Raw genomic sequence first — 12743 nt, forward strand, 5'->3', positions numbered from 1 at the left:
CCCCACAGGACAGCTAAACTGTTGAGAATTCTGAATTTCCTAATGTTTGTGTGATGAAAATCTGACTTAAGGTTGCATTAACCTGTTTTTTGCATGTATGATAAACATGTGTTTATTAATCTATTTGTCATATTTATGGATTTACATATGCTGCAGTAATACAGACATAAACTTAAAAAATATTTTGTCTGGAGAACACTACACAAAAGTGAATTGGCTTGCATTACATATGCTATCAACTCCAACCTCCTCTCAGTATTCCACAGTTTTAACAGCAGCACAGCATTTGACAGAGTTCATTAACTATTGGTAATCTGATCATATACTTGTAAGTATGGTAGCTTGATTCCACTGTAAATCAACATAATTTAAAAGCACACTAAACAGCCCTTTAAATATATACATAATCTGATTAAAGTAATTTAAACCAAAAATGAGTGGCTTTAAAAACTAAAAATGAGAATATTTTATAACAAAATATTTTAAAAATTTCCTGTTTTACTTTCCTTTCAGGACCTGGCTTCAGGAATCTGTGTTTCTCCTGCAAGAGTTGATGGCATTACTGACATCTAAAGCAGTGGTTCTCAACCAGGAAGTACACATAATCCTGGGGGTACTGTGATGGGTTGGATCACAGAAACCCCTTTGGGGCTGCCAACTGATGTGCCAAGACTACTTCTGCCCCTGCTTTCCCTGCCAGCCTGGGACTCCAGAACCCTGCCTGGTTGTGCCAGACATGCTTGCTGGCTACAAACACGGACCCAGGTCTGAACAACGTCCCACAAGCTGCAGGCTTAACTGAAAACAGCTTAAGAAGTGTTCCTGTCTCCACCACTCAGATGCCCAACTCCCAATGGGGTCCAAACCCCAAATAAATCCGTTTTACCCTATATAAAGCTTATACAGGGTAAACTCATAAATTGTTTGCCCTCTATAACACTGATAGAGAGATATGCACAGCTGATCTCCTCCCCCAGGTATTAATACATACTCTGGGTTAATGAATAAGTAAAAAGTGATTTTATTAAATACAAAAAGTAGGATTTAAGTGGTTCCAAGTAATAACAGACAGAACAAAGTGAATTACCAAGCAAAATAAAATAAAACACACAAGCCTATGCCTAATACAATAAGAAACTGAATACAGATAAAATCTCACCCTCAGAGATGTTCCAATAAGCCTCTTTTACAGACTAGCCTTCTTCTAGTCTGGGTTCAGCAATCACTCACACCCGTGTGGTTACTGTCCTTTGTTCCAGTTTCTTTTAGGTATCCTTTGGGGATGGAGAGGCTATCTCTTGAGCCAACTGAAGACAAAATGGAGGGGTCTCCCAGACGTTTAAATAGACTTTCTCTTGTGGGTAGACACCCCTCCGTGTAGAATCCCAGCTACAAGATGGAGTTTGGGAGTCACATGGGTAAGTCACGTGTCCATGCATGACTCAGAACTTACAGGTAGCAGCCATTGTTCACATGCCCCACCCCCACTCCACCCCTTCCCCTGAGGACTGCAACAGGGGTAGGGCACCCTGCACGCACTGGGCAGCGGCGAGTGGAGCGACCCGGCCCCAGCCCACTCCTCGCTGCTGGCTCCCAGCTGTGCTGCTAGTGACTGCTGGGGGGAGGTTCCCTCTTGGTCCCCAAAGCTGGGAGCCAGGGGACCAAAGCAGAGCAGGCTGGGGCCGGGTCACTCCACTTCCTGCTGCCCCGTGAGTGCAGGGTTGGGCCTGCCTTGCACTCACCGGGCTGCAGGAAGTGGAGCGACCCAGCCCCAGCCCAGTCTGCTCTGCCTGCTCCTGCTGGGGGGCAGTTTTCCCCCGCCCCCCAAGCCTGCTCTTGACCCCCCCTCCGCGGAGGCCTGGGGCCAGCCCCCCCCCATGGGGGGGACTGCATAGGGCACCAAAATGGCTAGGAACAGCCCTGAGTACATCCAAAGCAGCAAACTTGCCAGTGAGTGGGGCCACTGGATAATCAAGGTGCTAAAGGAGAACTCAGGGAAGACAAGACAGTTGTTAGAGAAGCTAAATGAATTATTTGTATTAGTCTTTACTGCAGAGGATCTGGGGGAGGTACCCAAACTCAAGCTTCTCTTTTTAGGTGGCAAATCTGTGGAATGGTCCCAGACTGAGGAGTCAATAGAAGAGGTAAATTAAATAGTAGCAAGTCACCAGGACCAGATGGCATTTACCCAAGAGTTTTGAAGAAACTCTTATATGAATTTGCAGACCTACTAATTGTGGTATGTTTCAGAGTAGCAGCCATGTTAGTCTGTATTTGCAAAAAGAAAAGGAGTCCTTGTGGCACCTTAGAGACTAACAAATTTATTTGAGCATAAGCTTTCGTGAGCTACAGCTCACTTCATCGAATGCATTCAGTGGAAAATACAGTGTGGAGATTTATATACTTAGAGAACATGAAACAATGGGTGTTACCATACACACTGTAACAAGAGAGTGATCACTTAAGGGGAGCTATTACCAGTAGGAGAGCTGGGGGTGGGGGGCGGGGATGACGACGACGAACCTTTTGTAGTGATAATCAAGGTGGGCTATTTCCAGCAGTTGACAAGAACGTCTGAGGAACAGTGGGGAGTGGAGGGGTGGAATAAACTTGGGGAAATAGTTTTACTTTGTATAATGACCCATCCACTCCCAGTCTCTATTCAAGCCTAAGTTAATTGTATCCAGTTTGCAAATTAATTCCAATTCAGCAGTCTCTCGTTGGAGTTTGTTTTTTTTTAAGTTTTTTTGTTGAAGAATTGCCACTTTTAGGTCTGTAATCGATTAGAGTGACCAAAGAGATTGAAGTGTTCTCCAACTGGTTTTTGAATGTTATAATTCTTGACGTCTGATTTGTGTCCATTTATTCTTTTATGTAGAGACTGTCCAGTTTGACCAATGTACATGGCAGGGGGCATTGCTGGCACATGATGTCATATATCACATTGGTAGATGTGCAGGTAACGAGCCTCTGATAGCGTGGCTGATGTGATTAGGTCTGTGTGATGCTTTTGCTGGGAACAGAAAAGGAATGGAGTCTTAGAATTTAGTAAATAATCTAGCTAGATATGCGTTAGATTCTGTTTTGTTTAAATGGCTGATAAAATAAGCTGTGCTGAATGGAATGTATATTCCTGTGTTTGTGTCTTTTTGTAACTTAAGGTTTTGCCTAGATGGATGCTCTATGTTTTGAATCTGATTACCCTGTAAGGTATTTACCATCTTGATTTTACAGAGGTGATTCTTTTACTTTTTTCTTCAATTAAAATTCTTCTTTTAAGAACCTGACTGCTTTTTCATTGTTAAGATCCAAGGGTTTGGATCTGTGTTCACCTACGCAAATTGGTGAGGATTTTTATCAAGCCTTCCCCAGGAAAGGGGGTGTAGGATTTGGGGGGGAATGACGTTTCCAAGCGGGCTCTTTCCCTGTTACATATTTGTTAGATGCTTGGTGGTGGCAGCGATAAAGTCCAAGGGCAAAAGGTAAAATAGTTTGTACCTTGGGGAAGTTTTAATCTAAGCTGGTAAAAATAAGCTTAGGGGGCTTTCATGCACCTCAGCTGGTTACATCAAAGAGGAGCTGCAGTGACTAGGCATGGGGATGCCTGTGTCTTTAAGAAAAAGCATTGGAATGCGTGTGCCTCTAAGAACCCAGCCCTGGGAAGCCCATGCTGAGAGGTGCTGTCGGTGGCAGGGGAAATAAAAAAGCTCCTCTGCTCCCCCCACCCTCTTGTTTGCTAAGCACTGGTGCCTCAGTCCACCGGGGTAACTGTTACCCCCTCTGCCCCTGCCTGTGTCAGGGTTTTGCCCTCTGTCACCGCCTCACGCCTGGGCTTAACTCTGTCTCTTCCCCCCTCATTCCTGATTTTGCCTTCAGCCCTATCCTAACCCTGCTTCCAGCTGCTTGACTCCCCTTGACCGGTCAATTTTCACCCCCTGCTCAGACCCTGGCCACCCCCTCCTCTGATTTGCCCCTTTGCCACCCCGTGAATAGCAGTCAGCAGACTCTTACCGCGAATAAGGGCAGAGTGAAGGGCAGTGGCTTCAGCAGATCTTACTGAGCATGCTCGGGTCATGCGCGCATGCTCAGTCCACCCTAAGTAGCCCATTGCTCCACGGAGCAGTTTCCTGTAGTGCACCTGGCCCGGGGCTTGCGGGAGGCAGGCCCAGCCGCTCCCTGGGAGCGTGCACCGCGGGCGGCCCCGCCTCGCTTACTCCGCAGCCGCCCCCGGCCTGTGCCCGTCCCGCCCGCAGCTGCTGGGGCCTGGTCGGCTCCCCGGCGTCGGAGCCCGAGGGGCGGGGAGAGAAGCTCGGCGTTGCTGTGGTAACCACGCAGCCGTGCGTGGGGCGGGACGCGCTGCGGCGGCTCCCACCGGCGCGGCTGAAGCATGAGCGGCCGCGGGAAGCAGGCAAGCGGCGGGGCTGGCTGCGGCCCTGGCTGGGGGGCCGTGGGGCGGGGCGCGCGGCGCGGGGTCCCGACGTCCCGACACTGCGGGGGCCGCCCCGCTTTTAGGGGCGTCGCTTGAGGTAGGCCCTGTTGCCGCCGTGCCGATTGTCACACTTGCCCTCTGGGCACCCTGCTGGGAGGGTGAGAGCCGGAGGGGGGCTGTGAGAGGCGGGGGGCGACAGAGCAGGGGCCGCCCGCGGGGTGAGGTGAGCCGGGGCCGCCGCGTGCGGGCCTAACCCAGGGCCAGACGCTTGCCCGGGGCTCAGCCCTGGTAACTGCCTCCCTCTTGTCCCGCCTCACCTTGCAGTGCCCGGGGGCAGGTGGCGCACGGGCTCCGGGGAGGTGAGGGCGTCCGACGGGACGGGGCGGCTGTGCCGTGCCTGCAGGGAGTCTCATGCAGGATGGGGAGCTGAGGGACTGGGCACCGGCCCTACACAAGGCGGGGCGCGAGAGCTAGAAGCTGGTTTGGGTGGGTGCCTCTGCGTGCTGGTATCTGTCTCCTGTTTCTGCCTAGGCACCAGGGGGAGACAGAATAACTTCAACGGTACCTGGAGCAAGTTCCAGCTGCGCTGACCCCTTTGTCCTCTCTCTTTAGGGCAGTGGATGGACCCCAGCCAGAGCCAGCTAGATTTAGGCTTCTCTCAGCAGGACACTCCCTGCTTGATAGTTGAGGACTCCCAGCCAGAGAGTGCAGTGATCGAGGAAGACGCTGCTCATGGCTGCATCAGCCTGCTAGCCCTACGTCTTCCCAACTGCAAGAGCCCAGTATTGGTGAGTGGAAGCTCCTTTGAGGGAGGTAGGAAGGGAGTGAAATACAAGCATCTATCCAGCAAGTATATATGTGTTTGCTTGGGCTGTGTGGGAGAAGTAAGCTCAGTTGAGGCTGAATTCTCTCCAGGTGCTTAATGAAGAACTGGAGATGTAGAAATCAGGTGCATGTGTTTTACAGGAGATGACCAGCCCTCAAGGTAGCAAACTGGTTGCTGGTGGTGGAGGAGGAGGAGAAGACAGAGGCCTTGAGGAAAAACAGCTCACAGGTGAGGGAGCCATAAGTAACTTTACCTTTTATTTATCTCTGAGAAGTTAACATTCTCTGATTGCTCTAAAATTCATTCTCCTGCAATGCTTGTGTTGATGAGATATTTGGGGGTTGCTGGCTTTGGAGAGAATGGTACCAGGGCTTTGGAAATTATTGTGAAGAGTTGAGTATCAGGGCATGTGACCGTGAAAAGGGTGAGTGGGCTAAGCAGATATAACAGTGAGCTGTTCTTGTCAGAGCGCTGCTGACTTCCTCACTTCTCAGTGTCTGTCCCTATAGCCAGAAGTTTGCCTCTCTTCCATTCTAATGGCCTATTGTGTTTTCAGAGCCCATGGACAGTTCTACCCATCAGGATGCGACAGGTTCGCTCAGCCAAGTTATTGATCGATTGCCTCAGCCTACCAGGAAGAACAGGTGGATAGAATATTCCTTGACTTTGTCCCTGCCCCCATCTCCAACTCCATTTCTGTTTGTCTTAGAGGGATTATCTTTGTGACGTTTCCCCCTTATGTGGTGGCATACCTGGAATGCCAGTGCTGCTGGGGTTAACTGATGTGTAACAGTACAATAGCAAATCAGTTCAGAAAGCAGAAGAAAATCCTATTTGTGCAATTTAGCTCATTTCCCTGGATATCTGTGTGATCCTCTGGGATGGTTCAGATGTACTGAGGAACAGCCCTGAATTCAAGGGACACTGATTTCTTTTTTGTTTTTTAAGATGCTGAGGGTGTCTGAGGGACCCATGTGTGAACAAAAATAAAAATAAACTTAAGAAAACAGCCTGAAGAAAAAACCCAGTGTGCTATGTTTCTGACTGTCCAGATCATCTCTTCTCTCCACTGCAGGGTTCTTGAGATGGTAGCAGCTGCTGCTGAGGAGGCAGGTGAAGATGCTGCACACTGCACTACCCACTTGCTGGGTGCTGAAGGTAATTCTTCTGCTCTAGAGCCTTCCGTGACTTCCTCAGAGCATTAAAATCTGCTTGGAGCTCCACTAGCATGTGTCTGCATTCATATAATTTTCCCCTTTAGCAGGCTCACTGTTTCCCATCAGATTAAGATAATATGAAGCAACTGTTAAGAAATCAACAATTTGCCTAGAGAGCTCATCCCCAAATACTTTAGGGCTTTAGAAATCAATACTGATTGTGTGCCGCGTGTTTGAAAACTACCAGTTTTCTACCCACCCATACACCCTCTCGGATGTCAGTGGAGTAATTCTTATCCTTGTGCTGGCTCAGGTCTTTAGGACAGGAAGGGGCTTAGGAGGGGCATGGAAGTAGCCAGATCATTAGAAAATAGTTGGTTTTTTCCTAAAAGTTTGTTATGCTAGCTGTAAAGGAAACTTGATGTGATGGTTGTCATTAAATGTTAGCGTTTACCCACAAGTGCTACACTTGGAGGCTGAATTACCACAATTATTTCCTGGGATACTGTACACTACTGGTACCATTGTTTGGTAACTTGTTGGCAAATGATGGCTTTTTAATGTCAACCATTATACCGATTATGTTGTTGGTTTTTTTTTTAATTATCAAAGAGAGGCTGTGCAGCTTTTGTAGAGTACTGAGAGCAGCTGAGTTTCTGTCTCCGTGGGTAGTTGCTCATAGTTATAGTAGGCACTTTAATGCGTCCTCTGTCTGGGAACGTGTCTGTGAGCTAGCTATTTTGTTTGTGTGCAGTGGGTGTTAATTCTAATGGCAATTTATACATAAATTATTTTTTTCTTTATGGATGTTTGGTGCTAGACTCTGGCACATCGCAGTTGGGTTTTGGAGCTCTGGAACTCTCACAAAGTCAGGACTTTGAGGGAGACTCAATATTGAGTGAAGAGGGCAGAGGTCACCAGCTTCAGCCGTCAGGCACTGTCCCTACCTGTTCTAATCCCATGAGGAATGACCCTAATGAGGGTATGTAAATAGTCTTGTTCATAAAAAGCCTTTTCCTTAGATGGTAAATTTCTCTCTGCTTCCTTTTGAGTTGTAGATGGCATGTTTCCTCTGATACGAAGTGCAAGATCAGGAATGATATTAAAGCTGCCCAAAGCTTGAAAAGGAGAATTCTGACTTCCTTTTTTCCTTCGGGCTTGTTCCTTCACTGTTGTGGTGTTGCCCAAGTGTCAACATCTGTCTTTCTATGAGTGCCTCTTTTCTTAGCTAACTTCTAAAAATCCAGAAAATCTGACACTGAATCTATTCTTTGCTACAGACCTCACAATCCCTTTCTAGTTTTCTCTATCAGTGGACCTTCTATATTGTAAATTCATGACAGGGTTGTGTTGATATCTGTGTTATGTGAAGTGCCAAACACTTGTTGATACTTGTCAGCACAGATTATTTAAACTGAGTAACAAATGTTTTCTGTGTCTCCTGCTAGAGCTGCACATAGTTAGGAGTGAAGCTCTGTCTGCTGGAGAAAGTTACACAGGTGCACAGTGCTGGCAAGAGAAGTCTGGAAGGTAAAACAACTGCCCTCTCTGTAGGTACCTTGGGCGGGGGCATGCAGAAGGAGGAAAGCTGAGAAAACAGCAAGGATTACTGGTTGTAACAATGTGCTGCAGGGCCCTCTTGGCTCCTGCCCCTTGGGCTGATTAAGACCAAGAGACCCTGGGTTCAGTAACCATTGGTGCAGTTTATTTACAGGCTGTGCTCCCACCACGTTTTCACCATTTCAGTAACTCTTTATTCTCTGCAGGCGGAAGGAAGGAGAGAGCTACCTCCCTGCTTCCGCTACCTGCCTGCTTCCACTACCTGCCTTTTCCTTTTCTTCCTGCTGCCCCCTGGTTTTTATACAGCCCCAGCCTAATTAGGCAGCAGCTGTCTCTGTTTCCCAAATTAGGGCCAGGTGGTCCAACCAGCTCCGGTTCACCTCCCTTAATTGGAGCTGGAGTGACAGAGGGCTGGCTCAGCAGTTCTGGCTCAGTGACCTGTCACACTGCTTGAAAACTTCCTATAGTGGAAGTTGCTGAAAGGAATGTCTCAGTAATGGTGGCTGAGGAGAGCTCCCATCCTTTCCTGGCTGGGAAGGGGGGTGGGGTGGAAATGGTGTAGGAGCATTCAAGGAAACATGACCTTTTTTTTTTTTTTTTTTTTTTTATGTGGCAATGCAATAGGCTAGAAGAAAATGTTAGTGTTTCATTTTTAACTTTAGAAAGCAATATATTTATTAAAGGACATTTTGAAACCCACATCACTGTCTGTCCCTGTTTTCAGGGAATTGGCTGTGGTCTCTCAGGAGTCTAATGATACTCCCAGCAGGGACTCTGTTGGGTATTGGAGAATTTCACTGTAAGTTTTATAATTATAAGTTGTTTAACCAAAAATGTTAAGTTTTTATTAGTAATTCTTAGTTTATAAATCTTACAGCGGTTAAACTCTCCAGTTTCACTGTTAACTGGCAAAGTGTATTCTTTAGGTTCCATTTGCATTGCCCAGTTTTCATGATGACTGCTTCCTGTCCTATAAGTAATAGGGCTGTCAAGTTGATTAAAAAAAAACAGAATACCATTTATATAAATATTTTTACATGTTTTCCACTTTTTCAAATATATTGATTTCAATTACAACACAATACAAAACGTACAGTGCTCACTTTATATTTATTTTTTATTAATATTTGCATTGTAAAAATAAAAGAAATAGTATTTTTCAATTCACCTAATACAAATACCATAGTGCAATCTCTTTATTGTGAAAGTGCAACTTACAAATGTAGATTTTTGTTGTTGTTACATAACTGTTTTTATTTTTGAGTGCAATGTAAAAGTTTAGAGCCTACAAATCCACTCAGTTCTCCTACTTGTTTGTCTGAGCAATTGGCTGAACAAGTTTGTTTACATTTGCAGGAGATAATGCTGCCCGCTTCTTGTTTACAATGTCACCTGAAAGTGAGAACAGGCATTCACGTGGCACTGTTGTAGCCGATGTTGCAAGATATTTACGTGCCAGATGCGCTTAAGATTCATATGTCCCTTCATGCTTCAACAACCATTCCAGAGGACATGCATCCATGCTGATGAAGGGTTCTGCTCAATAAAGATCCAAAGCAGTGCAGACCGATGCATGTTCATTTTCATCATCTGAGTCAGATGTCACCAGCAGAAGGTTGATTTTCTTTTTTGGTGGTTCACGTTCTGTAGTTTCTGCACCGGAGTGTTGCTCTTTTAAGACTTTTGAAAGCTTGCTCCACACCCCGTCCCGCTCAGATTTTGGAAGGCACTTCAGATTCTTAAATCTTGGGTCAAGTGCTGTAGCTGTCTTTAGAAATCTCACATTGGTACCTTCTTTGCATTTTGTCAAATCTGCAGTGAAAGTGTTCTTAAAACGAACAACATGGTGAGTTATCATCCAAGACTTCTATATATTTCATGTTATAGCATGCAGGTAAAACACAGAGCAGGAGACCTACAATTCTCCCCCAAGGAGTTCTGTCACAAATTTAATTGATGCATTATTTTTTTAACAAAAAGAAAAGGAGTACTCGTGGCACCTTAGAGACTAACCAATTTATTTGAGCATAAGCTTTTGTGAGCTACAGCTCACTTCATCAGATGCATATTGTGGAAAATACAGAAGATATTTTTATACACACAAACCATGGAAAAAATGGGTGTTTATCACTACAAAAGGTTCCCCCCCTCCCCCAACTACTCTCCTGCTGGTAGTAACTTACCTAAAGTGATCGCTCTCCTTACAATGTGTATGATAATCAAGGTGGGCCATTTCCAGCACAAATCCAGGGTTTAACAAGAATGTCTGAGGAACAGTGGGGGGGGCGGGGGGGAGGGAGGGAGGAATAAACAAGGGGAAATAGGTTACTTTTTATAATGACTCAACCATTCCCAGTCTCTATTGAAGCCTAAGTTAATTGTATCCAATTTGCAAATGAATTCCAATTCAGCAGTCTCTCGTTGGAGTCTGTTTTCGAAGTTTTTTTGTTGAAGGATAGTCACTTGAGATCAGAAATCGAGTGACCAGAGAGATTGAAGTGTTCTCCGACTGGTTTATGAATGTTATAATTCTTGACATCTGATTTGTGTCCCTTTATTCTTTTACGTAGAGACCGTCCAGTTTGACCAATATACATGGCAGAGGGGCATTGCTGGCACATGATGGCATATATCACATTGGTGGATGTGCAGGTGAACGAGCCTCTGATAGTGTGGCTGATGTTATTAGGCCCTGTGATGGTGTCCCCTGAATAGATATGTGGGCACAGTTGGCAACAGGCTTTGTTGCAAGGATAGGTTCCTGGGTTAGTGGTTCTGTTGTGTGGTATGTGGTTGCTGGTGAGTATTTGCTTCAGGTTGGGGGGCTGTGTGTAGGCAAGGACTGGCCTATCTTCCAAGATTTGTGAGAGTGTTGGGTCATCCTTCAGGGTAGGTTGTAGATCCTTGATAATGCGTTGGAGGGGTTTTAGTTGGGGGCTGAAGGTGACGGCTAGTGGCGTTCTGTTATTTTCTTTGTTAGGCCTGTCCTGTAGTAAGTGATTTCTGGGAACTCTTCTGGCTCTATCAATCTGTTTCTTCACTTCCGCAGGTGGGTATTGTAGTTGTAAGAATGCTTGATAGAGATCTTGTAGGCGTTTGTCTCTGTCTGAGGGGTTGGAGCAAATGTGGTTGTATCACAGAGCTTGACTGTAGATGATGGATCGTGTGGTGTGGTCAGGGTGAAAGCTGGAGGCATGTAGGTAGGAATAGCGGTCAGTAGGTTTCTGGTATAGGGTGGTGTTTATGTGGCCATCGTTTATTAGCACTGTAGTGTCCAGGAAGTGGATCTCTTGTGTGGACTGGACCAAGCTGAGGTTGATGGTGGGATGGAAATTGTTGAAATCATGGTGGAGTTCCTCAAGGGCTTCTTTTCCATGGGTCCAGATGATGAAGATGTCATCAGTGTAGCGCAAGTAGAGTAGGGGCGTTAGGGGACAAGAGCTAAGGAAGCGTTGTTCTAAGTCAGCCATAAAAATGTTGGCATACTGTGGGGCCATGCGGGTACCCATAGCGGTGCTGCTGATTTGGAGGTATACATTGTCCCCAAATGTAAAATAGTTATGGGTAAGGACAAAGTCACAAAGTTCAGCCACCAGGTTATCCGTGACATTATCGGAGATAGTGTTCTTGACGGCTTGTAGTCCATCTTTGTGTGGAATGTTGGTGTAGAGGGCTTCTACATCCATAGTGGCCAGGATTGTGTCATCAGGAAGCTCACCGATGGATTGTAGTTTCCTCAGGAAGTCAGTGGTGTCTCGAAGGTAGCTGGAAGTGCTGGTAGCGTAGGGCCTGAGGAGGGAGTCTACCTAGCCAGACAATCCTGCTGTCAGGGTGCCAATGCTTGAGATGATGGGGCGCCCAGGATTTCCAGGTTTATGGATCTTGGGTAGCAGATAGAATATCCCAGGTCGGGGTTCCAGGGGTGTGTCTGTGCGGATTTGATCTTGTGCTTTTTCAGGAAGTTTCTTGAGCAAATGCTGTAGTTTCTTTTGGTAACTCTCAGTGGGATCAGAGGGTAATGGCTTGTAGAAAGTGGTGTTGGAGAGCTGCCGAGAAGCCTCTTGTTCATATTCCGACCTATTCATAATGACAACAGCACCTCCTTTGTCAGCCTTTTTGATTATGATGTCAGAGTTGTTTCTGAGGCTGTGGATGGAATTGTGTTCTGTATGGCTGAGGTTGTGGGGCAAGTGATGCTGCTTTTCCACATTTTCAGCCCGTGCCCGTCGGCGGAAGCACTCTATGTAGAAGTCCAGTCTGCTGTCTCGACCTTCAGGAGGAGTCCACCTAGAATCCTTCTTTTTGTAGTGTTGGTAGAGAGGTCTCTGTGGGTTAGTACGTTGTTCAGAGGTGTGTTGGAAATATTCCTTGAGTCGGAGACGTCGAAAATAGGATTCTCGGTCACCACAGAACTGTATCATGTTTGTGGGGGTGGAGGGACAGAAGGAGAGGCCCCGAGATAGGACAGCTGCTTTTGCTGGGCTAAGTGTATAGTTGGATAGGTTAACAATATTGCTGGGTGGGTTGAGGGAACCATTGCTGTGGCCCCTTGTGGCATGTAGTAGTTCAGAAAGTTTAGTGTCCTTTTTCTTTTGTAGAGAAGCAAAGTGTATGTTGTAAATGGCTTGTCTAATTTTAGTAAAGTCCAGCCACGAGGAAGTTTGTGTGGAAGGTTGTTTTTTTATGAGTTTTTTATGATGACTTTAGATAAGCTATTACCAGCAGGAGAGTGGGGGGGGGGGAAGAACCTTTTGTAGTGATAAACACCCAT

General features: G+C 46.3%; 1 protein-coding gene and 1 long non-coding RNA gene across 6 annotated transcripts in view; both read left to right on the forward strand.

The window, feature by feature from the left end:
- The first annotated feature begins 1074 nt into the window (after positions 1-1074).
- LOC144271603 (uncharacterized) lies at positions 1075-3193 on the forward strand. The gene is made up of 3 exons (XR_013347375.1): positions 1075-1418; positions 2098-2144; positions 2879-3193. It is a non-coding gene; the product is annotated as an uncharacterized LOC144271603 (long non-coding RNA).
- Positions 3194-4391: 1198 nt separating this feature from the next.
- TP53BP1 (tumor protein p53 binding protein 1) overlaps positions 4392-12743 on the forward strand; it is a 71542-nt gene continuing 63190 nt past the window's right edge. For all 5 annotated transcript variants that reach the window (XM_077828542.1, XM_077828545.1, XM_077828543.1 and 2 more), the window contains exons 1-7: positions 4392-4526; positions 5042-5217; positions 5396-5483; positions 5812-5899; positions 6331-6413; positions 7233-7394; positions 7861-7942. In XM_077828542.1, coding sequence (XP_077684668.1) covers positions 5050-5217; positions 5396-5483; positions 5812-5899; positions 6331-6413; positions 7233-7394; positions 7861-7942 — 671 coding nt within the window. In that variant the 5' untranslated portion in view covers positions 4392-4526; positions 5042-5049. The remainder of the gene's footprint in view (positions 4527-5041; positions 5218-5395; positions 5484-5811; positions 5900-6330; positions 6414-7232; positions 7395-7860; positions 7943-12743) is intronic.

The sequence above is a fragment of the Eretmochelys imbricata genome, chromosome 10 (genome assembly GCF_965152235.1).
Source record: "Eretmochelys imbricata isolate rEreImb1 chromosome 10, rEreImb1.hap1, whole genome shotgun sequence".
Lineage (NCBI taxonomy): Eukaryota > Metazoa > Chordata > Testudines > Cheloniidae > Eretmochelys > Eretmochelys imbricata.